The sequence below is a fragment of the Moschus berezovskii genome, chromosome 23, assembly GCF_049115385.1.
Source record: "Moschus berezovskii isolate FMDL1 chromosome 23, NW_MosBer_1.0, whole genome shotgun sequence".
Taxonomy (NCBI): domain Eukaryota; kingdom Metazoa; phylum Chordata; class Mammalia; order Artiodactyla; family Moschidae; genus Moschus; species Moschus berezovskii.
The window spans coordinates 20158025-20184739 of record NC_142482.1 but is presented as its reverse complement, the minus strand read 5'-3'; the positions used below and the strand labels follow the sequence as shown (position 1 = coordinate 20184739).

General features: G+C 58.6%; 1 protein-coding gene and 1 long non-coding RNA gene across 3 annotated transcripts in view; one reads left to right on the top strand and one right to left on the bottom strand.

Annotated features, from left to right (window-relative positions):
• GRM4 (glutamate metabotropic receptor 4) overlaps nt 1–19870 on the top strand; it is a 103121-nt gene extending 83251 nt beyond the window's left edge. Inside the window, exons 6-10 of the mRNA XM_055406877.2 lie at nt 2031–2231; nt 2435–2571; nt 5840–6775; nt 13413–13659; nt 19758–19870. Coding sequence (XP_055262852.2) covers nt 2031–2231; nt 2435–2571; nt 5840–6775; nt 13413–13659; nt 19758–19807 — 1571 coding nt within the window. The 3' untranslated portion in view covers nt 19808–19870. The remainder of the gene's footprint in view (nt 1–2030; nt 2232–2434; nt 2572–5839; nt 6776–13412; nt 13660–19757) is intronic.
• Nucleotides 14060–20728, bottom strand: LOC129543650 (uncharacterized). 2 transcript variants are annotated; one of them, XR_016036042.1, is made up of 3 exons: nt 16456–20728; nt 15485–16341; nt 14060–15297 (listed from the first exon to the last, which is right to left on the bottom strand). It is a non-coding gene; the product is annotated as an uncharacterized LOC129543650 (long non-coding RNA). The 2 variants fall into 2 exon arrangements; XR_016036043.1 differs by having other exon boundaries at nt 15485–17253; nt 17375–20728.
• Nucleotides 20729–26715: the final 5987 nt, after the last annotated feature.

Below are 26715 nucleotides of genomic sequence, written 5' to 3'. Positions count from 1 at the left end.
GTGGTGAACGCAGACCCATTTATCCTCATGGGGGCCCTCTCCCGACCCTATGAGCTCGACACCATCAGCATCCTCATCCTGCAGTCTAGGAAACTGAAGCCCACCAGGTAAGGTGGCAGGTCCAAGGTCATAGGTAGATGATGTGTTAGAGCTGGGGTTCCTGCCCAGACAGTCTGGTGCGAGTGCAGTGCGGTGGGTAGCCAAGGGCTCAGCCTTGAAGACCACCCCATTTCCAGCCCCAAGGCCACGCTGCAGAAGCTGTGGCATGTCTGGAGCCAGCAGTTCCCCCAGAGCCAACTGGGAATCTTCCCCTAAACTGTCCAGTCTGGGTACTGGGGGCCTCTGATCTGTGACCCCGAGGTTAGGGTACTGGAGTCAGGCTTTGACCTCGGTCACAGTGTCTTGGTGGCCAGCACAGGGACAGGAGATGAGCCACCAGCTCCTTGGGAGCCCTGGGCAGCAGGGCGCAGTGACCATGCATTAGCTAAAAGTAGAGGAATTTAGGGGAGACCTGTGGATCCCTGAGGCCTCAACCTGGCTCCCACGTGACATCCATTGAAGTCGCAGGCCTGTGGCCCCTTGGGGTGCCACTCACGCTGCTGGCTGCTGGGGAATTACCTCTGTAAGGTGTGGCCCTGGCCCTCTAGCAGGGAGGCAGGGGTGTGTGTCTGTGTGTGTTTAAGCGTTAATTTCATCGTCCTGGCGGTGAGAGAGGAAGCTGCCAGGCAGGCTGTGTGCAGGGCTGTGGGCTTGGGAGGGGAAGCGGGGGTCCCTGGCACTCTGCCCATCTCCCCCTTCCTCTCCTCTGCCATCGCCCTGTCCTCAGCTCAGAGCTCCTGCCCCTCCGACACTCTCCTGCCCTCCCCGCTGCGATCCGCCTCTTACGGTCACTCAGCTGTGCAGGCTGGGGGCCGGAGCACCTGGTCAAGTCCAGCTCTGCATGGTCCTGGAATGCCAGCCAGCTTTTCTGTGCCTCAGTGTTTTCATCTCTGTAAAATGAATGGGGATCATTACCTCATAGCATTGCTGTGATTATCTGATGACTTCCATACATAAAGAGCTTAGAACAGCGCCTGACACAGAGTAGACGCTCCTTAGAAGTTAGCAGCCCATATTCTCCTTTATGACCCAGGCCTGGGGCTCCTCCTCCTCCAGAAAGTCTTGCCGGCCTGCTCTAGCCCCGCGGCCTCTGTGCCCAACTCAGAAACCCGGTCTTCTGAGCACTTAAGCACCGTAATAACGTGGCTTGGTCAACTCCGCTGTGCCCTGGGTTTTCTGTAGCTCGTCTCGTATACAGCACTTCTGTGGGGCAAGATGATGGTCTTTTTACTGACAAGACATCGAGACCTCAGGTAGCCAGAGAGTTTGTACAGGACTCAGAGCAGAGGGCTTGGGCGTGGCCAGCGCCCAGGGGGTGAGGACAGGAGGCTTGGTGCCCTAGGGAGCCACTGCTGTTTGCAGTGAGGAGGCGGTGTGGTAGGTTCCCCATTTTGCAAAGCTCACTCACCGTGGCCAAGGAGGGGGTCACTGACAAGGGGGAGGGGTGGGGGGGGTCACTGACGGGCGGAGGGGTGGCTGATGATGATGGTGGCTTCTGACGTCTGGAACATCTGGAAGCCACTGAGGGCATTGGGTGTCCTGAAGCCTGAGGGACCTGCAGCCAGCCCCTCACCCTCTCTGGGCCTCAGTTTCCCCCCCATACCCCGTGGTGGGGCAGCAGCCCCTGGCTGGTGACTGCCCATGGCTGAACTGCTGTAGGATGTCACTGCCTTCATCCACAGACACAGTTTCTGCCCTGGCGACTACCCAGCTCACACAGGGTCCAGTCGTACAGTCACGAGGGCAGTGGGCCCTCAGGACCATCCCCCAGGCACCCCCATGAGACCATCTCCTGGGGTGATGAAGCCAGCCCTGGGCCCGGGGCACAGAGACCCGGCTGTATCCCGGGGGTGCCGCTGTGGTTCCCACCGTGCATCTGTGAGTGCTCATGGGCCTCGTGGGCGCTCCCGCTCTGAACGTTTTCGTTGCAGACCGGGAGCGCATCGGGCAGGACTCCACGTATGAGCAGGAGGGGAAGGTGCAATTTGTGATCGACGCTGTGTACGCCATGGGCCACGCGCTGCACGCCATGCACCGAGACCTGTGTCCGGGCCGCGTGGGGCTCTGCCCGCGCATGGACCCCGTAGACGGCACCCAGCTGCTCAAGTACATCCGCAATGTCAATTTCTCAGGTGGGGGCACCACCCAACCCTGGGGAAGCAGTCCCGGGGCTCCATGGGGTGGAAGTGGGGGAACCTCTTCGGATGCTTCCAGGGAGTAAACCCCCCCTGAGATGTTCCATGCAGAGGTGTTGTTGCCCAGGGCTCATGCTCCTCCCTGTCTCTGGGCAAAGGCTCAGCAAAGAAATGGAGTGTGTGACCCCATGGCCCCCCAGGCATTGCGGGGAACCCTGTGACTTTCAATGAAAACGGAGACGCGCCCGGGCGCTACGACATCTACCAGTACCAGCTGCGTAACGGCTCTGCCGAGTACAAGGTCATCGGCTCCTGGACAGACCACCTGCACCTCCGAGTGAGTGCCCAGAGGGAGGGCAGGGTGGGGGCAGGAGGGCACCCAGCCCTGGGAGGGGAGCCCTGACGCCCGGGTTTGGGGCTGCTGAGTTGGGGCTTCCTTCCATCAGGGGGCCCTGAGCCCCCAAACTACAGAACAGATGAGCAGGGAGCTGGGCTCCCGCCCTCCCTGCCCCTGTCCTTCCCCGTGGCCTGGGCCCTCCTGCCTGCTTCCCTCACAGGGCAAACCCTGCAGACAGATGAGTTCACACTGGGGTGCAGGGGCTCAGAGTCTTGGGGGTGGGGGGTGGGGATGGGGAGCAAAGGTGAGGAGGGAGAGGGCTATGTCTAGACAGAGGAGGATGACAGAGCTCAGTCACGCAGTGGGGTTCTGCTGGAGGGTAGTGTTTGAGAATGACTCCATCAAACCACACGGGAAGGCCATCATCTTTCTCGGTGGTGTGAAGGGGCTTCTCCTAGGTCCCATAGCCACGCTGTTCCAGGTAATGGCTGTCCCAGGGACTCGGGATCGCCCTCCTGCCTTCAATGTCCCTGGCTACAAATAATGCCATGTTTTGGGGATAAAAGGGACCTGTGGTTGGTGCCCTGAGGAGGTGCCTGTGGACTGGTCCCCTTGCTGGGTGGAGGGTGAGCCACACGGGGTAGGCACAGTGTGATGTCCAGATGGACCGGACAGGCCTGGGAGGCCTAGATTCTGGGAGAGTCACATCACGTCCCTGCCATCCGCTCCTGTAAGCTTCTCTTCCGACCGCAAGCCCTGGAGCTCTTCAGGTCACTCTCTGCCCATATCTCGTTTATTCCCAACAATCTTCTAAATCAGAAGGAACATCTTGGGAAACCCAGCCCTAGGGACGTTCCAAAGGCCACACAGCGTGATGGGGATAGAGCCCGTTCCTACAGAGATGCTCCTTGGGTTGCTGAGCGGAGACAGATGAACAGAACAGAGCGGGTGGGAGCAGTGTGGGTAGGGTAGGACCCCAGCCCAGATGGAGGCCTGTCTTGTTCAGATTCAGCATAGCAGGGAGGGGCAGGGCCTCCATTCACTGGCAGTGGTAGGCAGCTCATCCTTATGGAGCCCCCGCTGTGACAGCTCCTGTTCTCAGCAAGTGAGAACCTTACTGTGGGGATGCCAGACCTGTGGGGTAGGCCCTGTTATCACCCCATTCTGCAGGTATAGTAAGTGAAGTCAGGCCTCGTGGGTGGGAGTGATAATGGTCCCCTCTCCAGGAGTACAAGCCCCTCCACCAGCGTGGAGCTGGGGAGAGGGAGGAGGTGACACAGGACTCGTCCTCAACCGCCACACCTTCCCCGTCCCTCCCGAGGGCTCTTGCTCCAGTGGCCAGACCTCACTGCTTCTTGGAGACTCCACTGCGATTCACTGGCCCCACCTTGGGCCAGCCCTGGGCTGGGGGCTGCAGACAGCAGGGAAGTAACTCAAAGGTCCTATCCTCCTGGGGCTGATGCTTTGGAGAAGCAGACAGAACTTCCAAGTGGAAGCCACCGTAAGTCACAGAGGGCTCTGGTGGCCTTGCATCTGCTGTCTTTGAATCAGGCGGAACAACAAAGGCTCAGAGAGGCTGAGGTGTTTGCTCAAGGGCACACAGCCAGCTAGCGACAGAACTGTGATCCCAACATTTGACCTCATTCACTGCTCTTTCCACTGGAGCCACAGTTTTCTGGAATACCCCCTGGATCCCTGGGTCCCCCTGCAGCGTCACAGGTCTGGTGCCCAGAGATTGTCCTGCCCCCTTGTTCCTGCAGGATGGTAGTTGGCCCTGGTCACTGCTGTGCTCGTTAGCTTTTAGGGGACGGTCATGCCCAGAGCCACAATGCGAATTTCCTCCTTGAGGTTTTTGTCCCCATCTACCATGAAGCCATCTTTGGATTCTCCACCCTGCCTACTCCAGCCCACCTCACTCACCCTTTTTCTCAGTTCTAAAACCCTCCCTTCAGCCCCAAACCAACTGGCTATTCCTTCTCCTGGGGTGAGCTCCCAGAACAAAGGGCTGCTGTTCTCTAAGGGTGAAAGTGAAAGTATTAGTCGCTCAGTGGTGTCCGACTCTGTGACCCTCTGGACTGTAACCCACCAGGCTCCTCTGTCCATGGGGATTCTCCAGGCAAGAATACTGGAGTGGGTTGCCGTGCCCTCCTCCAGGGGGTCTGCCCAACCCAGGGATCGAACCCAGGTCTCCTGGATTGCAGATACTTTACCTTCTGAGCCACAGGGAGAAGTCCCAAAGCCATTCTCTAAGCATGACCCTTCCTAAGAGCTGATGCTTGGAATATGGCTCCCAAGTGTGGCCAGGCTCCCTTTGCCCAAGGCCTGGACCTCTTGGGGGCTCTCGCTTACTTTCCAGAACTTCGTGACACACTCAGTAGGGCATGCCAGCTTCTGCGGCTCCTTTGCTCGCAGCAGTCGTGTCTTCAGAGGCGTGTAACAGAATGCGCTCATTCAAAGCAAGAGGCAAAGAAACACTCACCCCTGGGCACACGTTACAGGTTCTCTGATTGAACCTTTGTTCACTGTTCTCTGCTGAACCTGACTGCCTGTGCCACCTGGAGGCCCTGGGGGCTGAGCCACAGGGCAGAGCTTCTCCCCTTTGTGTGCGCACACCAGTCACCTGTGGGGTTTTGTTAACACTCAGATTCTGGGACTTCCCTGGCAGTCCGGTGGTTAAGATTTCACTTTCCAACGCAGCGGATGAGGGTGCAGTCCCTGGTCAGGGAGCTAAGATCCTTCATGCCTCATGGCCAAAAAAGCCAGGACATGAAACAATAGAAGCAATTGTAACAAGTTCAATAAAGACTTTACAAATGATCCACATTAAAAAACATATATTAAAAGAAAAAAATAAAAAACCAACTCGGATTCTGAGTCAGTAGGTCTGGGGTGGCCAAACATTTACATTTCCAGCCCGCTCCTTGGTGATGCTGATGCGCTGGTCCAGGTTCACCGTTGAGTAGCGAGGCCTCACAGGGCTGGGGGTCCTGTGACTCTAGGCTGTCACTGCTGGCCTCTGTGCGACCCTTGGGGGTTTTGTATTGGAGCAGGATCCCCCGCAGGTCATATCGGTCTAAATTGTGGCCGGGAGCTTATTTAAATGCAGCTGTTGGATTCGGTTGATCCTGGCAGGGCCAGCCGGGCAGCTGGGTTTTAGCCATCTGATGGAGCTATTCGGACGTGAGGTTCCAGGGTGCCAGCCAGCGGGGCAGTCCAGGGCCCCGGGCGGCGTGTCCTGAGGCCGGCTCCCCTGCGCTGTCGTTGACAGATAGAGCGGATGCTCTGGCCAGGGAGTGGCCAGCAGCTGCCCCGCTCCGTGTGCAGCCTGCCCTGCCAGCCGGGAGAGCGGAAGAAAACGGTGAAGGGCATGCCCTGCTGCTGGCACTGCGAGCCCTGCACGGGGTACCAGTATCAGGTGGACCGCTACACCTGCAAGACCTGTCCCTACGACATGCGGCCCACGGAGAACCGCACGGGCTGCCGGCCCATCCCCATCATCAAGCTCGAGTGGGGCTCACCCTGGGCCGTGCTGCCCCTCTTCCTGGCTGTGGCGGGCATCGCCGCCACGCTCTTCGTGGTGGCCACCTTCGTGCGCTACAACGACACGCCCATCGTCAAGGCTTCGGGCCGCGAGCTGAGCTATGTGCTTCTGGCCGGCATCTTCCTGTGCTACGCCACCACCTTCCTCATGATCGCCGAGCCGGACCTGGGTACCTGCTCTCTGCGCCGCATCTTCCTGGGGCTCGGCATGAGCATCAGCTACGCGGCCCTGCTCACCAAGACCAACCGCATCTACCGCATCTTCGAGCAGGGCAAGCGGTCGGTCAGCGCCCCGCGCTTCATCAGCCCCGCCTCGCAGCTGGCCATCACCTTCAGCCTCATCTCCCTGCAGCTGCTGGGCATCTGCGTGTGGTTCGTGGTGGACCCGTCCCACTCGGTGGTGGACTTCCAGGACCAGCGGACACTGGACCCCCGCTTCGCCAGGGGGGTGCTCAAGTGCGACATTTCGGACCTGTCGCTCATCTGCCTGCTGGGCTACAGCATGCTGCTGATGGTCACGTGCACCGTGTACGCCATCAAGACGCGCGGCGTGCCCGAGACCTTCAACGAGGCCAAGCCCATCGGCTTCACCATGTACACCACCTGCATCGTCTGGCTCGCCTTCATCCCCATCTTCTTCGGCACCTCGCAGTCGGCCGACAAGGTGGGTCAGGGGGCGGGCCGGGGGGCGGGGGGCGAGCAGGGGCAGCCTCCGGGGGCGGCCGGCCCCTCTGGACCTGCCTTCCTTCCCCGGCTCAGTTTTCTCTCCAGCGTTTGCGCCTCTCTTGCCCCTCTCCCCTCTCTTCTCCTGTCCTCTCCCTTTTCTCTCTGAGCGCCCACCCGGCCTCGTCTCTGTCCTTCCTGCTCCTTCCCACCCTCTCTCCACCCTCCACCTTCCCTGAGTCTTCATCCCTGCCTCTCCTGCGCATCTCATTCCCCTGTGCATTTCCTGCGCATTTCCTCCTCCCCATCTCATTCCCCTCTTCCTCTCTCCTCTCTGCCCCCCTGGGATGCTGCCCGCTCTTTTATTCTTCATTTTCTTTTTTTTTTCTTTTCTGGTTGTGCCGCCTGACTTATGGGATTTTAGTTCCCTGACCGGGGATTGAACCCAAGCCCTTGGCAATGAGAGTGTGGAGTTCTGACCATTGGACGCTCAGGGAATTCGCACTCATTTTTAGGCTCTCCCTTTCTCTTTCCCTGCTCAGCCCAGCTTCCTTTCTGTCCACACATTTCTTCTTCGCCCTCTCTCCACCCTCCTTGCTGCCCTTGAGGAGCCCCAGGGGTCCATGGGGTGGGTGACATATTGGGTGCTGGTTCCCTCTCTTTCCAGCTCCAATGCTGCCCCAAAGCCTGGGATCAGGAGGCCTGGCAGCGTCAGCTCAGGGCCCTCGCTCCGCCTGCTGGAGCTGCCGAAGGGCCGCCATCTGCTGGCTCCGCCAGGCTCTCGGGTCAGTCACACACACCCCAAGGGCCCTGTGGACTCTGCCCATGTCATAGCCCCAGTGCTGCCTGGTTCTGGGGTTTTATCTTGGAGGACTGGGAGTCCCTGAAGTCAGAGGCCAGAGATGGGGCAAATCAGGGGAACTGAGGACCCTGCTCCTTGTCTGACTGTGGGATCCTGGGCAAGCCAGTTGGCCTCCACCTCAGCGTCTTCATCGCAGAGTGGGCCATGACCCCTTGTCTGCAGTCCTCACAGGTGTTGTAATAATCGCTCGGCACAAGGGGTGTAGAAGCCACTTGCCCACTGTTAGGACACTGGGGCTGGGAAGTTGGGGGGAGGGTGGGGACAAGGTTTGGGGGGGGGAGATGGCACAGATGGCCTAGGAAACAGAGGCCCAAGGGTGCTGGCTTTTCCCGGGAGTGAGAAGGGAGCCACCGCAGGCTCTGAGCGGGAGGGCCGCGGTGGGGTGTAGGACCCCTCTGGGGTGAGCCCTGCGGAGGGCGAGCAGGGAGCAGGGCGGAGGCGGTGTGATGGTGCCTGCAGGAGGTGAGGAGCGGGCGTCCGCAGGTGCAGGGGCTGAGATCCTGGTGGAGTGCGTGAGTGAGAAGCACAGAGGGGGTCCCTGGTTGACCCCCCGATGCCCCGGGTGTTGGTGTGAGCAGTGGGAAGGGAGAAGCCTCCACACGTGGGGGCAGGGCTGGGGAGGCAGTGGAGGAGCCTATGGGGCAGAGATGGGGAATTCCTGCGGACGGGCTGAGTTTAGGAGGCCCCGGAAACGGCCCGGTGCAGCGGCACCGGACAGTGGTTGACTCAGTGGTTGACGTGTGAGTCTGGGGTTCAGAGGCGAGGGCCAGGCTCGACCTGCACCCGGAGAAGTCACCATCCTCTGGACGGCATTTAAAGGGTGAGCCTGCGTTTGAGCTCCGAGGGACGCTGGGCCCCATTGAGGCTGTGCTTACAGCCACCACGGCTGGCTGCTTGTCATGTGCCAGGCACTTGGCCTGGTGGTCAGCAGGTGCCACACGATGGGCCAGGGTACATTCACCATCTGTGTTTACAGATGAGGCGCAGGGAGGTGGAGCGACTTGTCTAAGGTCACCCAGCCGGACGTGTGGCTACATCTGACGGTGCTCTAGCCCAGGAGCCCCTCCCCAACCCACCCCTGCAGCTCCGGGGCAGCTCCCCGAGCCTGGGCCTCCCTCAGGGTGCACCCTCCTCTTTCCCAGCAGCTCCTCGAAGGCAGAAGCCTCTGCCCTGTGTCCCTTGGGCCTGGCACAGGGACGCCTGTGGCCCTTCTTCTAATGGTGGCCTGGGGACTGGGGGTTCTGAGACGCAGACCCTGGGGCTGGCAGTGAGTGCCCCGAGGCCCGAGAGCAGGCCTGGCTCCTGGCCACCCCGCACACTTGAGCCAAAGCTGCTGCCGCTGGGGAGCAGCTCGCATTGCGGGCCGGGTCTAGATCTCCTGTCCTGGGGGCCTGCAGGAGGCCCCCCCACTGCAAACAGGTGCAGGCAGAGGCCCCCGGGCTCCTCAGCGCCCAGTGAGCCTGTGGAGCCAGCAGGGGAGGCCGCCCACACCCCAGGAAGCTGGCAGCTTGAGAAATTACTCTCAACAATCCCAGGAGGCCCCTTCCCTCACCTCCCTGGGGAGTAAGGCACGCAGCTGGGAGGCTGCCAGCAGGGTGGTCTGGGCCCTGACTCTGCCTTCCTGTAACTCCCCCAGCTGGCGGCCGGCGCACAGCTCCCTGTGTGTTCCTGCCTCCTAGCCCCAGCCCCTCCGCCACCCAGCCCTCTCTCAGCACCCCAGGCCACCCCACCTGCCTCTGATTTCTCCCTTTGTAGGAGGCGCCCCTCAGTATTGATTGTGAAGAGGAGCCTCTGAAATGATCTCCTCTGAGGCCCAGAGAGGGACAGGGACCTGCCCTGGGTCACATAGCAGGCTGGCCCACACCAACATGTGGCCGTGACACCCAGGTCTGCCCCTGGTGGCATCAACGTGGGATTTGCCCCCTCCTCCTCTGGGCTTCTGCATGAGGCACTGAAGTCCCTCCAGCTCAGAACACCAGTCTTCTTAGAGGCTGAGGCAACCTGGGTTTGGATCTGTGCTGTGTCACGTCTGAGCTACAAATGGCCCCAGTGAAAGCTGCAGGCCCGGCTGCTAGATGCTGGGTGTGTGTGTGTGTGTTTGTGTGTACATGAATGCACACGTGTGTATATGGGGTGGAGTGGAGTGGGGCTGCTGTGGGGAGTTGTGTTATGTGTATATGGGTACAGAAGTGTGTATGTATAGTGTGTGTGTATATGCGCTTCTGTACCTGTAACACAGCTCCCCACAGTAGCCCCACTCCACTGTCCACCCTGTCTTCTTGTGCACACTGAGCAGTGTGTGCGTGTGTGCGTGTGTGTGTGTGTACGCGCACAGATTGAGTGGGGATGGGCAGGTGTATGTACGGAGGGTTCGTGGCTGTACGCGTGTGTCTGAGTGTGCAGATAAAGTGTGTGTGGCCAGCAGTATGTGTGCAGGTGTGTAGGTGCTGCTGTGTGTTTAAGTGTGTGCACAGATTATGTGAGTGCGTTGTGTGTGTAGACAGGTATGGACCCAGGTACGTGAAGGAGTGTGTGTGAGAGAGCCCAGGTGTATCTGAGTCAGGAGTGTGTGGCTGTGAGTTTGGGTGTGTGAATGAATGCGGCGTCGTTTGGGGACATGGGTGTGGATCTGTGAGCATGTGTGTGTCCAGTAGCGTGTGCACTCATGGATGCTTGGCCGCGCCCATCCCCCAGGCTACTGGTGTCGCTCTGGTGAGCAGGCAGCCGGATTTCCGGGGCTCACCTCCACAGCCACGTGCCATCACCCTGAGCTGACCGGGGTGTGGCCCTCCACCCAGTGGGGTTACTGCTCCAGCAGGTCGGGGTGGGCCTCAGAGGCCAGCCGGGTTGTGGGGAAGTTCATTTGTCTGGTTTGCAGATTCTGACAATCTCAGGACCCACCACGGTCCAAAGTGGGAGGAACTCCTCAGAGCCTCCCACCGGGCTGAGGGCAAAACCAGGAAATCCACCGTCCACCTCCACAGCGGCTCCTGTTTGCGCCCTTTGCCCCACCCCAGGGGACCTCTGTCCTCCCCCATCAGACTGGCTCTGACAGCCTCGTTCACTCTGGGAGCAGGGACCTGGGAGGCTGGTGCAGGGCTCCTTGCAGAGGATCGAGAGGAGCAAGGGCCTGACCAAAGTCAAAGAGGGGAGCAGGAAGGGGGGCAGCTTGGCTGGGGGGTGGGCGGAGGGGAGAGAAAGTGCCAGAACATCCCAGAAGCCGCCTCTCATTCTGCCTGCCTGGGAGACTTGCATCTGTGCAGGGCCCCAGCCCTGCAGGCTAGAGGTTCAGAGGATAGCTGCTTTTCTGATCGGGTTAACATGCTATCGCCTCCTGGTGACCATGTGTACCTTCACCTGGGGGCTCCCGATCGATGCTGGAGCCAGTGGTGGGGTGCCAACCCCACTTTTGTGCACAGGGCTGGCCACCCCCAGCCTGGGGACAGCTAGAGGAGCCCCAGGGGAGGGATTCCAACAGATGGGGGCAGCTTTGTTCAGGTTTGGTCTGTTTCTACCCCTTCTTGTATTTTGTGTGCTGAAAGGTTCCTGGGCTGAAAACACTGAGGCCTATGTGCCGGGCTGGCTCCATAGTTCTCAGGGCCTGGTGCAAAATGAGAATGAAGGCCCCTTGTTCAAAAATTACTCAGAACTCAACGTGTTAAACCGTGTGTGCATGCCCATGGAGCAAGCTCTGCCTGTGTTGGGGCAGGGGACCCAGCATCCCTCAGTGGGTTCAGGGCAGAGTGGAGTCCAGAACCCAGTCCCCAGACCCCGACACAGGACTGTGTCCACTGTAGGCCTCACTCCACCCAGAGGGGGGTCCTCGAGCCCTGTCCCACCAACCTCATTTTGGCCCAACCGTACCTCCCCCCATCACCAAGGTGGGGCCAAATGACCTAAGATGAATCTACCCTGGAAATACACTCAAGAATCCCCAGTGTGAAAGAAAAGACACCCCTACCCTCAGGGACCCCCAGATCTAATGACAGAGGCATGCCTTGCCCCTAGGGAACCCCCAGTCAATGGTGACGACCCAGATGACATGCCTGTTGTTGCTAAATTCAAACCTCCACTGTCTTCTCCAAGGGTCTGTTATGATACTCTGGAGCCTGGACCCCTCCACCCCTTCCACCCTGGAGCCCCAGTGCCATCTCTGGGGTGGGAGAGGTGGCTGGCACCCTCCACTGGCTTGTCATGACCTTTCCCGTCCACATGCTGGGGGGTAGTGCTGTGCCCGTGGGTGAGAGTGTGGGTTGTGTGTGAGGACAGAGGCGTGTGTACTCACTGGGGAACAGGCTCTTATTTTCCTGGGTCTGTGACATTTTCTGAATGGTGGCCTCTCCACACTCCCAGCCTCCTCCTCCGCACCCCCTTTTGGTGCCCTGTAAATTTCATGTGACCTTATAATCTGTGCTTGGGTATCCTCGTGGTTTGGGTGAGGTAGGTGCTATCATCCCATTGTGCTGATGAGAAAATTGAGGACTGGAGAGGGGATGAGACTTCCCCAGGGTCACACAACTCTTTCCTCTCAGACCCTCCAGCTTCTCCAGTCCCGTTCCAAAGGCAAGAACCCCGGGGAAGGGTGGCTGAGATGCAGGCCTTCAGATTCAGGTCATGAGGTATTTATGGAGAGGGGAAGGGGATGGGGAGAATATGAGAACAGGAGGACCTGGCCCCTCCCTTCAGGAGACTTTCCAGTGAGGCCAGGACCCCTGTGACCTCAGGACTCAAGTCTAGACCTGGGTCCCCCACTGCTGGGCTGGGTGCAAGGAGTGAAGGCTGTCTTGGGGGATTGGCTAGGATCTGGGAGTCAGGGAGAGCTTCCTGGAGGAGGTGGTACATTAACCATGCCCCAGGGGAGGGATCCCAGGCTCAGAAACGGCAGATCTAGGAGGCAGAGAGCATTTTCTGCTTTCCCATACCCAGACCTGGGGGCCATAGCCTGGGCTTCCCCTGGCCCCACCCTGGCTGAGGAGGCTAGAGAGGCAGCTGAGACCTGGAGGCCCAGGAAGGAAGGAGGAGGTGGGGAGCGGATCCCAGGCTGGGGCGGTGGGAATTGTTGGGCCCTTCCTGGAAGGCCCCACTATTGAAGAATGGATTACCCGACACCCAGATTAATGGGCTTTCATTTTGCTAAACATCTGTCACTGTTAGTGCTGGCGAGTGAGCGTGAAATGAGCTTTGACTGGGCTGCCGTCAGCGGATCACGACGGGTGCCATGGCTCCTGTGCCAGCTGCCTGCTCTGTACAGAGTGGCGTTGGGGGAGACAGTCACTGAATGGGGGTCCTGGCCACAGCTGTGCCATGGCCATGGGCAGCTCCTGCAGGGCACCTCCCGAAGTTCACCTCACTCCCAGCCCTGTGCAGGGGGCTGCTTCAGGGGAGGGCCAGCTGTCCCCTGAGAGCCCCGACCCTGCGCCTCTCCCGAATAGCACATACAGTGGTGAACACGTGCACCGACCACATACCAGATATTTTACATGCTTTTGCCATTTATTAAGTAATTTCAAACTCACAACAACCCTATGAGGTAAGGACTAGAACTCTCCTGCCCGAGGAAACGGAGGCCCAAAGGATGTGGCTTGTCCAAATCACGTAGTGACAGTGTTGGAGCCAGGCTGAATCCAGGCTCTACCCCATGGCTCCCTTCCGCCCGAAACCAGCAAGACACAGGGCGGGGTCCCTAGCTGGGTCTGTCTGAAGGGTGGGCTTCGGACAGGGCCCCCGCGAGCCCGGGGCAGAGCGCGCTCTGACGCCGCCCCCGGCCCGCCCCCAGCTGTACATCCAGACTACGACGCTGACGGTCTCGGTGAGTCTGAGCGCCTCGGTGTCCCTGGGGATGCTCTACATGCCCAAGGTCTACATCATCCTCTTCCACCCGGAGCAGAACGTGCCCAAGCGCAAGCGCAGTCTCAAAGCCGTCGTCACCGCCGCCACCATGTCCAACAAGTTCACGCAGAAAGGCAGCTTCCGGCCCAATGGCGAGGCCAAGTCCGAGCTCTGCGAGAACCTGGAAGCCCCCGGTGAGTGCCCGGCCCTGCCCCTCTCCTCTGGACCAGCCCGGGCCCCGCCCCTCTCCTCTGGACCAGCCCAGGCCCCGCCCCTCTCACTCTGGACCAGCCCGGGCCCCGCCCCTCTCCCTCTGGACAAGCCCGGGCCCCGCCCCTCTCCTCTGGACCAGCCCAGGCCCCGCCCCTCTCCTCTGGACCAGCCCGGGCCCCTCCCCTCTCCCTCTGGACCAGCCCAGGCCCCGCCCTTCTCCCTCTGGACCAGCCCAGGCCCCGCCCCTCTCCTCTGGACCAGCCCGGGCCCCGCCCCTCTCCTCTGGACCAGCCCAGGCCCCACCCCTCTCCCTCTGGACCAGCCCAGGCCCCACCCCTCTCCCTCTGGACCAACCCAGGCCCCGCCCCTCTGCCACTGGACCAGCCCAGGCCCCACCCTCTTCCTGAGCAGGTCCCCGCTTCCCTGCTCCCAACGAAGTCTGGTCCAATGGGGTCACAGGGAGAGCCCTGAGGCCAACGTGCGGGGTTCCCACCCAGAGGAGAGCCTTGAGGAACCTGCTCAACCCACTCTGCCCCGCCCTGTCCTGGGAGGGGAGACTCTTGCCTCTCCCTTCCAGGGAACTATGCCCACTTAGGAAGAGGCCATGGGGGTCCTGGTTAGGCAGGGTGACCTGAGACTCTGGGATTTCCCCACCTTGGCGCCCACATCCGGGCCTGTGCCCTTTCAGTCTCCCTGGGGAGGGGGGCACTGTCTGGAAGCAGTTGAAATCCCTCAGCTTGGCTTTGTCCAGCTGCGCCAAGGCAGGGTCCTGAGAGAAGGGGACTCAGGACACCGGTTCTGGGATGGGTAAGTGAGGCCTGGGGTGGGGAGCAGGGCCTGGATAGTGGTTGGTAGGGGGATGTCCAAGGAGAGAGAGATAGGGCATGGGAGGGACAGGTTGGGTGATCATTTCTTGAACCCTGACTGTGGGCCACACCTGCCGGGAACCAGTTTTCATCTTCACAGCAACCCTGAAAGCAGTGATTTTTAATTATTTGAGGCTACAGATGAGGAAGGGCTTTCCTGGTGGCTCAGATGGTAAAGAATTTGCCTACAATGCAGGAGACCCGGATTTGATCCCTGGGTGGGGAAGATCCCCTGGAGAAGAAAATGGCAACCCACTCCAGGATTCTGGCCTGGGAAATCCCATGGAGAGAGGAGCCTGGAGGGCTACAGCACATGGGATCACCAAAGAGCTGGACACAACTGAGCGATTAAACAACAGATGAGAAAAGAAAGGCTCAGATAGGCGAGGGACTCCCTGGGGCCACATGGCAGCAGGTGATGTCCCGCTGCCTCTAAGCAGAGACCAAGGCCTCTGACCTGTGGGTGGGACTGTATGGGCCTCGCTTCTGACTGCTCCCGGGTGGACAGGGTGGAGGGGAGCTTGTGGTCCCACTGCAGACCTTGACTCCCTCCCTGGACCTCCTGTAAATGTCCAAATGGTTAAAATAGCAGCCCCTCCTGCCTCCCCCCTTTCTGGGAGTCTTGGGGGCCTTCTGTTGGTGGCGGCAGAGATGAAGAACTGCTTTCCCAGGAGAGTTTCAGATCCGGGTGGCCCCTCGGGTCAGCGCTCTGCTTCCTCCCTCTAGTCCTGGGGGAAAGGCCGCAAGTGAACACTGTTGGGAACAGCAGGAGGGAGACTGGTGAGCACAGGCTCCAGAAAGGGGCCCCTTTGTCACCCACCAAGAGATCAGGAGAAACAGGAGACCTCCCTAGCAGGTGTTTGGGCTGGGATAACCCCTCCTACAGGCTCCCCGCCCTGGGGCTCTGGCTGAAGCATCTTCCGTTATCAGTCATTCCCACCTGTAGAAGAAGTATCAGCCGTAGAAAGGAGGAAAGTCCCTCTCCACATCCAAACAGGACTTTTCACTTCCCAGAGATCTCGCCCCTTTGAGTGGTCTTCACAGCAGTCCTGTGAGGCCTGGTTTGGGCTGGATCCCCAGCTGAGGCCCAGGGAGGGTGAGTGATTCTCCTGAGATCACAGAGCACGGTTGTGACTAGCTGGCCCCCTGTGTCTTTCTCTTGGCTCTGACTCCGTCCAGTCTCCCCGTCTCTCTGTGCAGAGCCGAGTACCTGGCTTCCAGCACACCCCTCCTTTGCTCGACACCCCTGATAACTCTTGGCCACACCCTCCACCAAATGACATTTTATTCTCTACGGTCGTATTCTTTCCAGGGCAACAGCTTCCCTGTACCTACACACAGCCTGGGGCTCCCTTCAGATGCCACATGGACCCTCCACCTGTGATGGGAAGGGGTGGTGTCCTCATGGGCCTTCCCGCCTCTGGTCTTTCATGTCTATTCAGATGTGCAGCCCCTAACTAGGTCCTTCTGTCCTGAGCAGGGACCCCTCGCTGCTTCCCACCCCACACTCCTGACTTCCTTTTCCTCCTTCCCAGGGAGACTCACCCTTCTTGGGTCCCATCCCTCCAGGCCCCACTTTGCTCCAGGGCTCATGAGAGCAAGTGGGTATCAGCCCGCTCAGACCCCTGTGCTAACAGGAGAGAGCACCCCGACCCTGGAGGATGGCGCACATAGCGCTGTGACCGGCCAGAGGGAGCCCTGGGGTGGGACTGATGGCACCTCGTTGACACTGTTGCCTCTGCCTCTACTCAGACTGGCACGTGGGGACTGGAGACAAGGAGGGGTCCCTGTGCGGGCCTGGCAAGGGCGACAGCTTTCTCAGCCTCCTGCTTCCCGAGAGGGCAGGGTGAGAGCTGGTCTTCCCCACCGCCCCCTGCACTGAGGACTGGAGGCCAGCTCCCTCGCCCCCACCTTCTCAGCTCGGGGACAGTAGCGGCCATGGAGGCGCTGGGTGGGAGCCGGGTGATTAATTCTGGGAACAGCCAGATCGTGGGGGTGTGAGCCGGAGGAGTGGGGAGGTGTCATTCTGTGGAGCAGGGACATTTTTCACTCTGTCACTGGCAGGCCACGTATCTTTAAACAAACAACAGAATAAATAATTCAGGGGCCCGATTGCTGGCAGATTAGGCGAGAAAACACGGGGACGACAAATGGGGGCTGACAGCTCGTGCAGCCACTGCCCAGCTAATTGTTAGCTAAGGCAGGGACTCTGAAAGCCAGCAGCTGGGCGTCATCAGTGAGGGATGGGCTGGGGCCCTTGGTCCACACCTCTGCCCCTCCCCCCCCACCCCGCTACGCTGCTGCCACCCCTGGAGTGTCGCTAGCCCCATCCTGTCCTCATTGATATCTTAGCCCAGCCCCTTCACCTACCATTTTTCAGGGTTTAGTGAGTATTTCTATCTACCCAGTTTCTGAGAGCAGGTAAGGGCTTATGATCACCCCATTTTACAGATGAGGGAGTTGAGGTTCTAAGAGGTTCAATTTGTTAGAAAGTCCACATGGCAGGGTCTGAGATCCCCTACACCAGCGAGGGCAGGGCTGGACCTCAAGTGTCCTGTCTCGTGGCCAGAGCTCTTCCTTTTGAGCCTCAGCTCCTGGAGGCCGTGGGCAGAATCATTGCTCCCATTTTCCAGACGGTCAGACTGAGGCTCTGTTGAAGGACTCTGGGGCTGCTGGCTTATAGTGGAGGGTTGAAGGCTCTTCCAGACCCTGAAACCCACGGATTGGGTTTTCTAGAGGAGGCAGCTCTGGTCTTGGAGGGAGAGGAGGGGCCCAGCTGTCCCTCCCCTCCCCGCCACTTTCTCTGTCCCCGCGCCCCCACCGCCCCCACCTCAGGCTCTGGGTCCCTGCAGTCAGAGGCGATCTTGCTGTGGAGGTTTTCCTTCCCCTCTGAGCCAGGAGCTGCCAGTGGGTTTACAGGTTTGGAAATTCAGTTTTATCAGTTCACCCAAGGGGTGGTGGAGCCATGGGGAATTGGTGCTCAGCAGCCTGGTCCGTGACATAAGAGTCACAGTCAGCGGCCGGCTCTTTTTCTGAGGTTGGGGGAGAGAGTGGGTGGGGAGGCGGGGGCGGCTGAAGGGAAGGAAGTCTCAGCGAAAAGGGCCGCTCCCCTCCTGCTGTAGGCCCGGAGACCTCACGGGGTGGGGGAGGAACTGCCTGAGGTCACAGCGTGCTCCTTCTCCACCCTTGGTCCTCCAGCCTCCCAGAGGGACTAGGCCGTTTTAGAAATGAAGGTGGGTGCTGTGCTGGGTTCTTATTGCTGTCCTGGGTGTCGTGGACACCACTGCCTTCCAGTAGCACCTGTCCAGGTGGCACCTAAAACCTGAATTTCCTTGCCCTTGCCCAGTGATGGTTAATCTTCTGCTTGGATATTTCCGCTGACAGGGACTAGTTCAGCTCACCTGCCTCACAAGGCCACTCTCAGCCTGGGCCAGGAGAGAGTTCTTCCTTTAGCCTCCCCACTGGTCGCCTGGTGTACCCCCTGCTCACCCCATCCTGGCAACCTTGCTTCTTTCCACACCTGGGGGACCCTCTGAGAGAGGGTCATAGCGGTCTCGCCTGTATGAGTGAGCTTCTGGTCATGCTGCTATGACAAAGAGGCCCCAGGACAGAGCGGCTCAAATCAGATTGGTTTCTCTCTGATCTCGTAGTGCATGGTGGGTAACAGCAGGGACCTGGGTTCTTTCTGGAAGGTCCTAGAGGGTTGTCATCGTCCTCATGCCTGGGGCTACTCGGCCTCGATGTCTCTTCTGGCCACAGAACAGAAAAGAGAGGAAGTAGGGAGGAAACAATCTTTTTTTTTTTTTCCCAAAGAATGAGCTTGATCATTTTATGGTAACAAATAATTCTGCCAAATCTCAGTGGTTTAAAACAATAAAGGTCCATTTCCCACTCCTTGTGCATGGGAACAGTCTATTTTCATCAAATGGTATGGACGCTGCGCACAGCCCTTGACACTTGTCATTAGCAGGAATGTGGTCACATGAGGCCACTCTGGGCTGCAAGGGAGTCTGGGAAATATGGTCATTAATTTGGCAGTGAAAACTGCTAGATAGATGGCTGGGGGTGGTCAGGGTGCCGCCCACCATCCTGCCATCTTCCACGTCACCTTCTCCAGGCAGATGCCCCTGGCTGTGCCCGGTAGATGCTCCCCCCTGTTCTGAGCTGTTAGGGTCCTGACAGAATCAAAGCAGTTTTATGACCGAGGGCACTGCGATGTCCCCCATCCAGTCTGCTCTCTCGGCAGAGAGAGCACAGAGCAGCCTCCCCGACTCCCCGCAAGCTGTTCGCAGGTCATGGAGGGAGACCCTGAACCCTGGCAGGACAGGAAAAACCCCAGGAGGCTGGGCTCCTCACCCATCTGGCCTCAGCTCCTCAGTGTTCCAAGAGGGTGATGCTTACCTGGCCTCTTCCTGAGGCTTCTGTGAGGTGTGAACTCTAGCGGGGTGGCAGTGGAGGCACTCGGGATGTCCGGGTTGGGGTGGGGGGCTGGCATGGTCCCCTGACCATGGCTGGGGGGAGGGGAGACACCCAGAGAGGCAGCCCTGGGCCCCGGGGCGGATGAACAGAAGCCGGAGTGGCGCATGCAGATACGAGGGGCTCAGGGCTGGGGTGAGACAGGACCCCTGGAGGGGGAGACGAGGCTGAGGGGCCGAGGACTTCCATCCCTCACCAGTTCCCCGGGGAGGGGGGGGAGTCGGGCCGAGTCAGGCACACGGCCCAGTGCCCAGCCCCCTGCGGCCCCTTGCTGGTTCCCTTCTCTCTGTCTGCATTTCTGCTCATGCCCCCAAGGCGGTGTGTCTGTGTATATTCTTTCCATGTGCATTTCCGAAGTGTGTGTTGCATGTCTGAAAAGCTCTCCCCTGGTCATACTTGAAGGCTGTATCATATCAGAAATAAACACGATCCTCTTAAAGCCTGGTGGGGTTAGGAGGACGCAGGGACTCCATGGGGTGGGGGTGTGGGGGGGCGACACTCACAGAGGGATGGCATCAGCAGGGACAGCTCCAAGGAGGATCCGCCTAGGGGGACCAGGTGAAGACGGTTGGGCCCGCCAGGCTGGCAGCGCAGGTGTGGGGGTGGGCGGGATGGGTCTGGGGGAAGTGCTCAGTGGGCGGGGTGGGTGCTGATGCCCGGCCAGGGCCATGTCTGTGGAAGGGGTGTTGGATGAAGACAGCCCCTGACTCCTCGCTCCCCGGTCTCTCTCCTTCCAGCGCTGGCCACCAAACAGACCTACGTCACCTACACCAACCATGCCATCTAGCTCGGCCCCCGGAGCCGCCCAGGAGGAGGAGGAGGACGAAGACCCTTGTGGATGGTGCGTCGGACCAGGGCCACGCCCAGGGGCCCAGCCGATGTCCTCCCCACCTGTGGGCGCCCGCGGACGTGGCTTGGTGCTGCTGACAGCGGGACCCCCGGCGGTCACTGCTGGGTGGCCTGGACAAGCCGGGCCGGGGCCAGGAGGAGGCTGGGGGGCTGGGAAGCCTCAGGCCACCCCGCGCGCCCGCGTCCTGCACCACGGCCCCTCCCCGCCCCAAACCACCGCGGCTCAGGTCGGGAGGCCCCCGGCGCTGGTTTTCTCCGTCTCTGCCTGCCTGCCCTGTCGGTGGCTCTCAGCCTCCATGCCAGCCTCGAGTCCGCCTCGCTCTGTGTGTCACCTTTTCTCGCCGTGTGTCTCCGTCTGCGTGCTCTCTGCTTTTCCTGTGTCTCCTTTCTGTCTGTCTCTGCCTTTTCTCTGCCATCTCCAGCACTCTCCCGTCTTTTCTCCTGCGCTCCGCCCACCTCTCCTCTTGTTCCTTTTTTGTTTCCTGTCCTCAGCCTCCTCCTCGCCTTCATTTCCCTCTCCCTGCCATCTCTTGCCGATTCACCAAATCCTACATGTCGCTAAAGAGAAAAAAAAGGAAAAAAAAATCAAAACACAAAAAAGCCAAAACAAAAACAAATCTCGAGTGTGTTGCCAAGTGCTGCGTCCTCCTGGTGGCCTCTGTGTGCGTCCCCGTGGCCCGCAGCCTGCCCGCCTGCCCCCCGCCCGTCTGCCGTGTGTCCTGCCCGCCTGCCCGCCTGCCCCTCCTGCCGATGACACGGAGTTCAGTGCCTGGGTGTCTGGTGATGGTTATTGATGACAATGTGTAGCGCATGATTGTTTTTATACCAAGAACATTTCTAATAAAGATAAACACATGGTTTTGCACCCCGGCTCCACATCCACTGAGGGGCCTGAGGTCGGACCCCTGGCTCAGCCCAAAGCTGGAGGGCCTGTGGTTACAGGGAGGGAGGAACTGGGTGACAGGGACGCAGGGCTGGAGGGCGGTGGAGGCTGCTTCCTGGGTTGGCCTCAGGTGGGGTCTTGGCGAGTCCCTGGGCAGGGAGGGGCCAACCATAACTTGATCCCTCCTTCCCTCCCAGCCAGGAAACGCTCCTCTTGAGACACTGGGTCCAGGGTTCCCAGCACCCAGAGCCCTCCCCTCCTGCCCGTCCTGTCCCCAGGTCACAGGTGCTGGGATGATGTGTGGCTGTCCTGGAGATACGTGTGTGGCACGTGGCCAGGTGGGCCAGGTGCGTGGCACAGGTGTATATGTGTGTCTCCCCCCATCCCTGTGCGTCTGTCCGTTTTGTCTGTGTGTGTGTGTGTGTGTGTGTGTGTGCACTCCTGTACCTCCTTGGGCAAGCTTATTTGTCTTGTGGGAGTGTCTGTCTGCTTAGGCTCCAGTGGGTGTGTGTCCATACCACCCCCATGTCACGAGGATGCTGTCCCTGGCAAGTGGGAGCGTGTGTTCACAACAGCCGGCTCCGTGGCAGATTGGGAGGTGGGGAGTGAGCTGCTCGGGGGCTGGGCCCTGCCGGGGTAAATTACAGAGCCAGCGACACAGCAACACAGCAAGGCCCCAGGAGGACGCTGCCTGAGCCGCCCCTTCCTGCCCGCCCCTCCTGCCTCCTCTGATACCTGGCGGGGCGCAGGAGGGGCCCGGGTTGGGGCTGGTGAGGCCCAGGTGTGGAGCAGGTGTGGGCGTGTGTGAGAGGTGAGGTGGGGTGTTCAGTCCCGTGTCAGGCCCCTCTGTCCGCCTGGGGGGCTACTCCTGGAAGCTGGGCTGTGCTCGGGAGTCTGTTCTCCTGAGGGTCCGTGTGAGACTGTGCGTGTGTGGGCAGTGCCTACTACATGCTCAATAAATATGTGTGTAAGGGAGGGAGGGGGGAAAGGGGTCTCACACCACCATCTTGCTTTTGCAGGGTGGTCCCTGAGGCTGCCACCCAGGATAGATTCTACCCAGTGCCCAGTGTAATCAGGCAAAACTAGGCCGTCAGTCCAATAGCGCCTTCCAGAAGCTTCCAGGCAGTGCATGCAGGGGTGGAGTGAGGGATCTGGATGGGAGAGGCAGCTCTCTGCCCCTGCCTGGCCACCTTGTCCCTTCAGTGGTCTCGGTCCCTCTGCAGTGATTGTTGGGCTGGGTCTGGACCGAGGGCCTGGCCTGGAACCCAAGGGCTTGACACTTAACCTGAGACGTCCCCAGGTGCCCCCGTATCTGTGGAGCCCCCTTCTAGGTTCCAGGGAGAGTCATGTTCCTTCCAAGGCGGGTGCTGTCCCCTCTGTCCACCTAGCACTCAGGAGAGGTCAGTGGGACCCAAGGGCAGTTCAAGGCCTCCTAGAAGGAGGAGGAGGCTGAGGGTCAGAGCCGGGTGGGCTCTGCGTGGGCCTTAGGCCAGCCTGCCTGGGGCTCTAGACATGTTGATGACCCAAAGAAACAAGACAGTGGGGGTGAGTGGGTTCAGTGGGGAAGCCTTGGGTGGGGTGTGCATTCCCAGCAGGGGTCTGGTGTACAGAGGAGAGGTGAGTGGGCTCTGTGGTCCAGAGATGAGGAGGAGGGACCCGCTCCCAGCAGGGCTTTTGGGAGGCGGGCTTGCTGCAGCCCTGTGGAATGGTGGGCATCCCAGGGCCCATCACGATGGAGGCCTAGGCCCGTGAGGCTGAGGCTGGGGCTGGGGCCCCACAGGTGCGTGCGGATGGGGCCTGCCCTGACACACATGGTGGGGAGAACTTCCCCGGCCAGCTGGCTGCTCATCTTTGCTCTCCATCCCATATTATTAATTCCCAGGCTCAAGGGACACCCAAGAAATGTGGACAGATATTTGTGTCTTCAGAATTTTCTATTTCAGTAAGATGCGGGGATTTGCAGTGTTCTTGACCCCCTGGAGACCTTTTCTCTGCTCTCTGCTCAGCCCTCCCTTAGGGCCTCAGCCTCTGAGAGGCCCCGGGGTGAGGTCAGAGGCAGCCCCCACCCTGCCCAGGGCAAGATAACAGGATTACCTAGTGGAGATTCTACCCCCACCAGAACTTTAGACCATGGAGATGGTGGATGGTCATTCAGAAGGACTCGATCAGAGGTCCCATGGGTGGGGCTGGCACAGGTCTGTTTTACACGCTCCCCAGGGGATCAGGGACAGCTCAGTGGGCCAGGGAAATCAGTGTTCTGGCAGAAGAATCTTAAATCAACATCAGCATCTCTGAGAACTTGTTAGAAAATCAAATTATGGGGAACTTCCCTGGCGGTCCAGTGGCTAAGACTTTGTGCTCCCAATGCAGGGGGCATGGGTTCGATCCCTGGTCGGGGAACTAAGATCCTGCCTGCTGCATGACATGGCCATGGGCAAAAAAAAAAAAAAAAGGAGGAAATCAAATTATGGGTTTCTCCCCACCCCAGGCTGACTGGACCAGAAGCTCTGGGGGTAGGGTCCTTAAGTCCATTTACAGGCCCTGTAGTTCACTCCAGTGCAAGGCCAAGCTACCTAAAACTAGCTGTTTGTTAAAAGGCCAACATGTGGGATTGAAATATGTTTATGTGAGGCAGATGGAAGGTGGAGTTCAAACCTAGGGTTTCTGGGGTCTCAGAGAGTTCCTGGACTGTTGGACTTTCAGTGCTAAAACCAAGAAAGTCTGGGGAAACTAGACAAACCTGGTAAGAACCCTTTCCTTATTCATTCAACAGATATTCAGTTCAGTTCAGTTCAGTTCAGTCGCTCAGTCGTGTCCGACTCTCCGCGACCCCATAAATCACAGCACGCCAGGCCTCCCTGTCCAACAGATATTAAGTACCTATTATGTATTATGTGGGCTTCCCTGGTGACTCAGACAGTAAAGAATCTGCCTGCAATGGAGAGACCTGGGTTCGGTCCCTGGGTTGGGAAGATCCCCTGGAGGAGAGCATGGCAACCCACTCCAGTATTCTTGCCTGGAGAGTCCCATGGACAGAGGATCCTGGCGGGCTACAGTCCACAGGGCAGCAGAGAGTCAGACGAGACTGAAGGGAGTGGGCACGCGTGCACTCATGCACGTATAAGCCAGGCCTCAGTATGCAGCAGTGAGCAAGCCAGGGGCGGCACCAGCCCTTGGGGTTTCTGTAGCCAGGGTGGGGACAATGCCACTAAAAAGCTTTCTGAGGCTCAAAACGAAGACTAAGCTGCTAACTGCCCTGAGCAGGAGTCCACTGGGCTCCCAGGTAGGCACATGGGCCACCTCTGTGGAACTCCCAGGACCCTGGGGGCTAAGCTTCAGGAGCAGTATTCAAGCTCGGATCCCTTCCAGCTCAGATGGGCTGGTTCTGAGTTCCAATGCCCTAGGGTCTGTTTCTCCGATCCTGCATTCTCGGTCCCTGGAAGCAGAGGCAGGGGGGCCAGAGAGTTGTCTCTTAGCCCCACTCCAGAAGCACCACCCCACTTCAACCTCCAGGCCCAGGGAAGGGTCCTTGGGAGCTCACAGGAGGATGCTTATCTTCCAGGGGACTGTGGGACCCCTCCCCAGCCAGAGGTAAGACTATGGTCCCTATTTTTTAAAAAAGATTTTTTCCTTTTTTTGATGTGGACCATTTTTGGACTTTCTGGGTGGCTCAGCGGTAAAGAATCCACCTGCAATGCAGGATCCGCAAGAAATGCAGTTTCAATTCCTGGGTTAGGAAGATCCCATGAAGGAGGGCATGGGAACCCACTCCAGTATTCCTGCCTGGAGAATCTCATGGACAGGTGAGCCTGGGAGGCTACAGTCCATGAGGTCGTAAAGAGTTGGACACGACTGAAGTGACTTAGCATGCATGGACCAATAAAGACAAAAAAGTCTTTATTGACCAACCTAGACAGCATATTAAAAACCAGAGACATGTCTCTGTCGACAAAGCTAGTCAAAGCTATGATTTTTCCACTAGTCATGTATGGATGTGAGAGCTGGATTGTAAAGAAAGCTGAGTGCTGAAGAATTGATGCTTTTGAACTGTGGTGTTGGAGAAGACTCTTGACAGTCCCTTGGACTTCAAGGAGAGCCAACCAGTCCATCCAAAAGGAAGTCAGTCCTGAATATTCATTGGAAGAACTGATGCTGAAGTTGAAACTCCAATACTTTGGCCACCTGATGCAAAGAGCTGACTCATTTGAAAAGACCCTTATGCTGGGAAAGAGTGAAGGCAGGAGGAAAAGGGGGCAACAGAGGATGACATGGTTGGATGGCATCACTGACTCGATGGACATGAGTTTGAGCAAGCTCTGGAAGTTGGCACAGGGAAGCTTGGTTTGCTGCAGTCCATGGGGTTGCAGAGTCAGACATGACTGAGTGACTGAACTGAACCAAATTGAATTTGTTACAGTATTGTTTCTGGTTTTTTTGGGCCATGAGGCACGTGGGATCTTAGTTCTCTGACCAGGGATCAAACCCGCACCCCTTGCATCAGAAAGCAAAATCTTAACCACTGGACCACCAGGGAAGTCCTGAGGGCCCTTTTCTTTTGTTGGTGCCCTGCCCCCAGCCTGGGCTTTCCATCCAGCCACTGAGCATTGAGGGGAGACTGAGGGGCTGTCCCTGGCATGAGAGCCCCACCCCCGCCCCTGTGGCTGCCCTGCCCTGCCCCAATGCCCCACAGGGCTTGACCCTGGCACTCTGAGCTTCCCAGGGTTTGGACCTCTCTGCAGACACCCCAGGGCTGAATGGTGCACGGTGCCAAAATCTCACTTCAGTTGGCAAAAGCAGCAATTAACATCTAATGAGGCTCCTTGCTTTATTTTTAGGTAACCTCCAGGGCCCTGCCTGTGTAATTCAGCCCACCATTGCTTGGCAGATAATTAAAGCATGTCACCATAATTTGCCTTTTTTTTTAATAAAGCCCATAATTATGTTTTTATTGTGAGTTGGGGGGGAAAGAGGAGGGAAAGAAAACAAAGAGATGAAGTTGGGGCAGGAAATGGGACTTGGCTCCCTCGGTCAGGACCCTCTGCTCCATCAGAGGACTAGGAGCCCTATCCTCGGGGCAGGTACCCCAGGGCCCCCCTAACTTCATGGTCTGCCCTGACTACTTTCTGCCCAAGACTCCCCTGCGCCCTCACTTCTGGAGTCCTCCTCTTTCAGGTTAGGTTTGGGGAAGGGGAGCTTCCTGTTCTTAAAGTTCTTTCTTTATAAAACCAGTTCCAGTATTCCAGAAAAACCAGAGGTTTCCAGTGGGCAGAAAGGGCATGGAGCTGAAACCAGAGTGACCCTGAGTTGATAATTTTTGGGGGGCTGTTCTGGGTCTTCATTGCTGCATGCTTGGGCTCTTTCTGTGTGATCAGTCGTGTCCGACTCTTTGCAACCCCATGGACTGTAGCCCACCAGGCTCCTCTGTCCATGGAATTTTCCAGGCAGGAACACTGGAGTGGGCTGCCATTTCCTACTCCAGGGATCTTCCCGTCCCAGGGACTGAACCCGTATCTCTTGCGTCTCCTGCATTGGCAGGCAGATTCTTTACCACAGCGCCACCCGGGAAGCCCCTTAATTCCCTAACCAGGTATCAAACCTGTGTGTCCCTTGTACTGGAAAGCAGATTAATAACCACTGGACCACCAGAGAAATCCCGAGTTGATGATTCTTGAGCTGTGCTCAGGCTTGATACTATTCTGCTACGTATGTTTGAAAATTTCCTTAATAAATCAACAAAACTCCTTCCGCAGAAAGGGGTCTACCAGCCAAGCTGGGCACCTGGCTCTCTCTCAGGAACTTGTGACTTGGTGTTCCCTCTAGCTCTGAGCTCTTTATCTTCCATTTACTGCACTTTAGTCTTTATTTTGGTGCCCATGAGTGGTGGTGGGGCGATCCTTTCTAGGAATCTGAACTCCAACTCTGGAGTCTGCAGGCCGTGCTGGGAACGGACAGGGCAGCTGCTC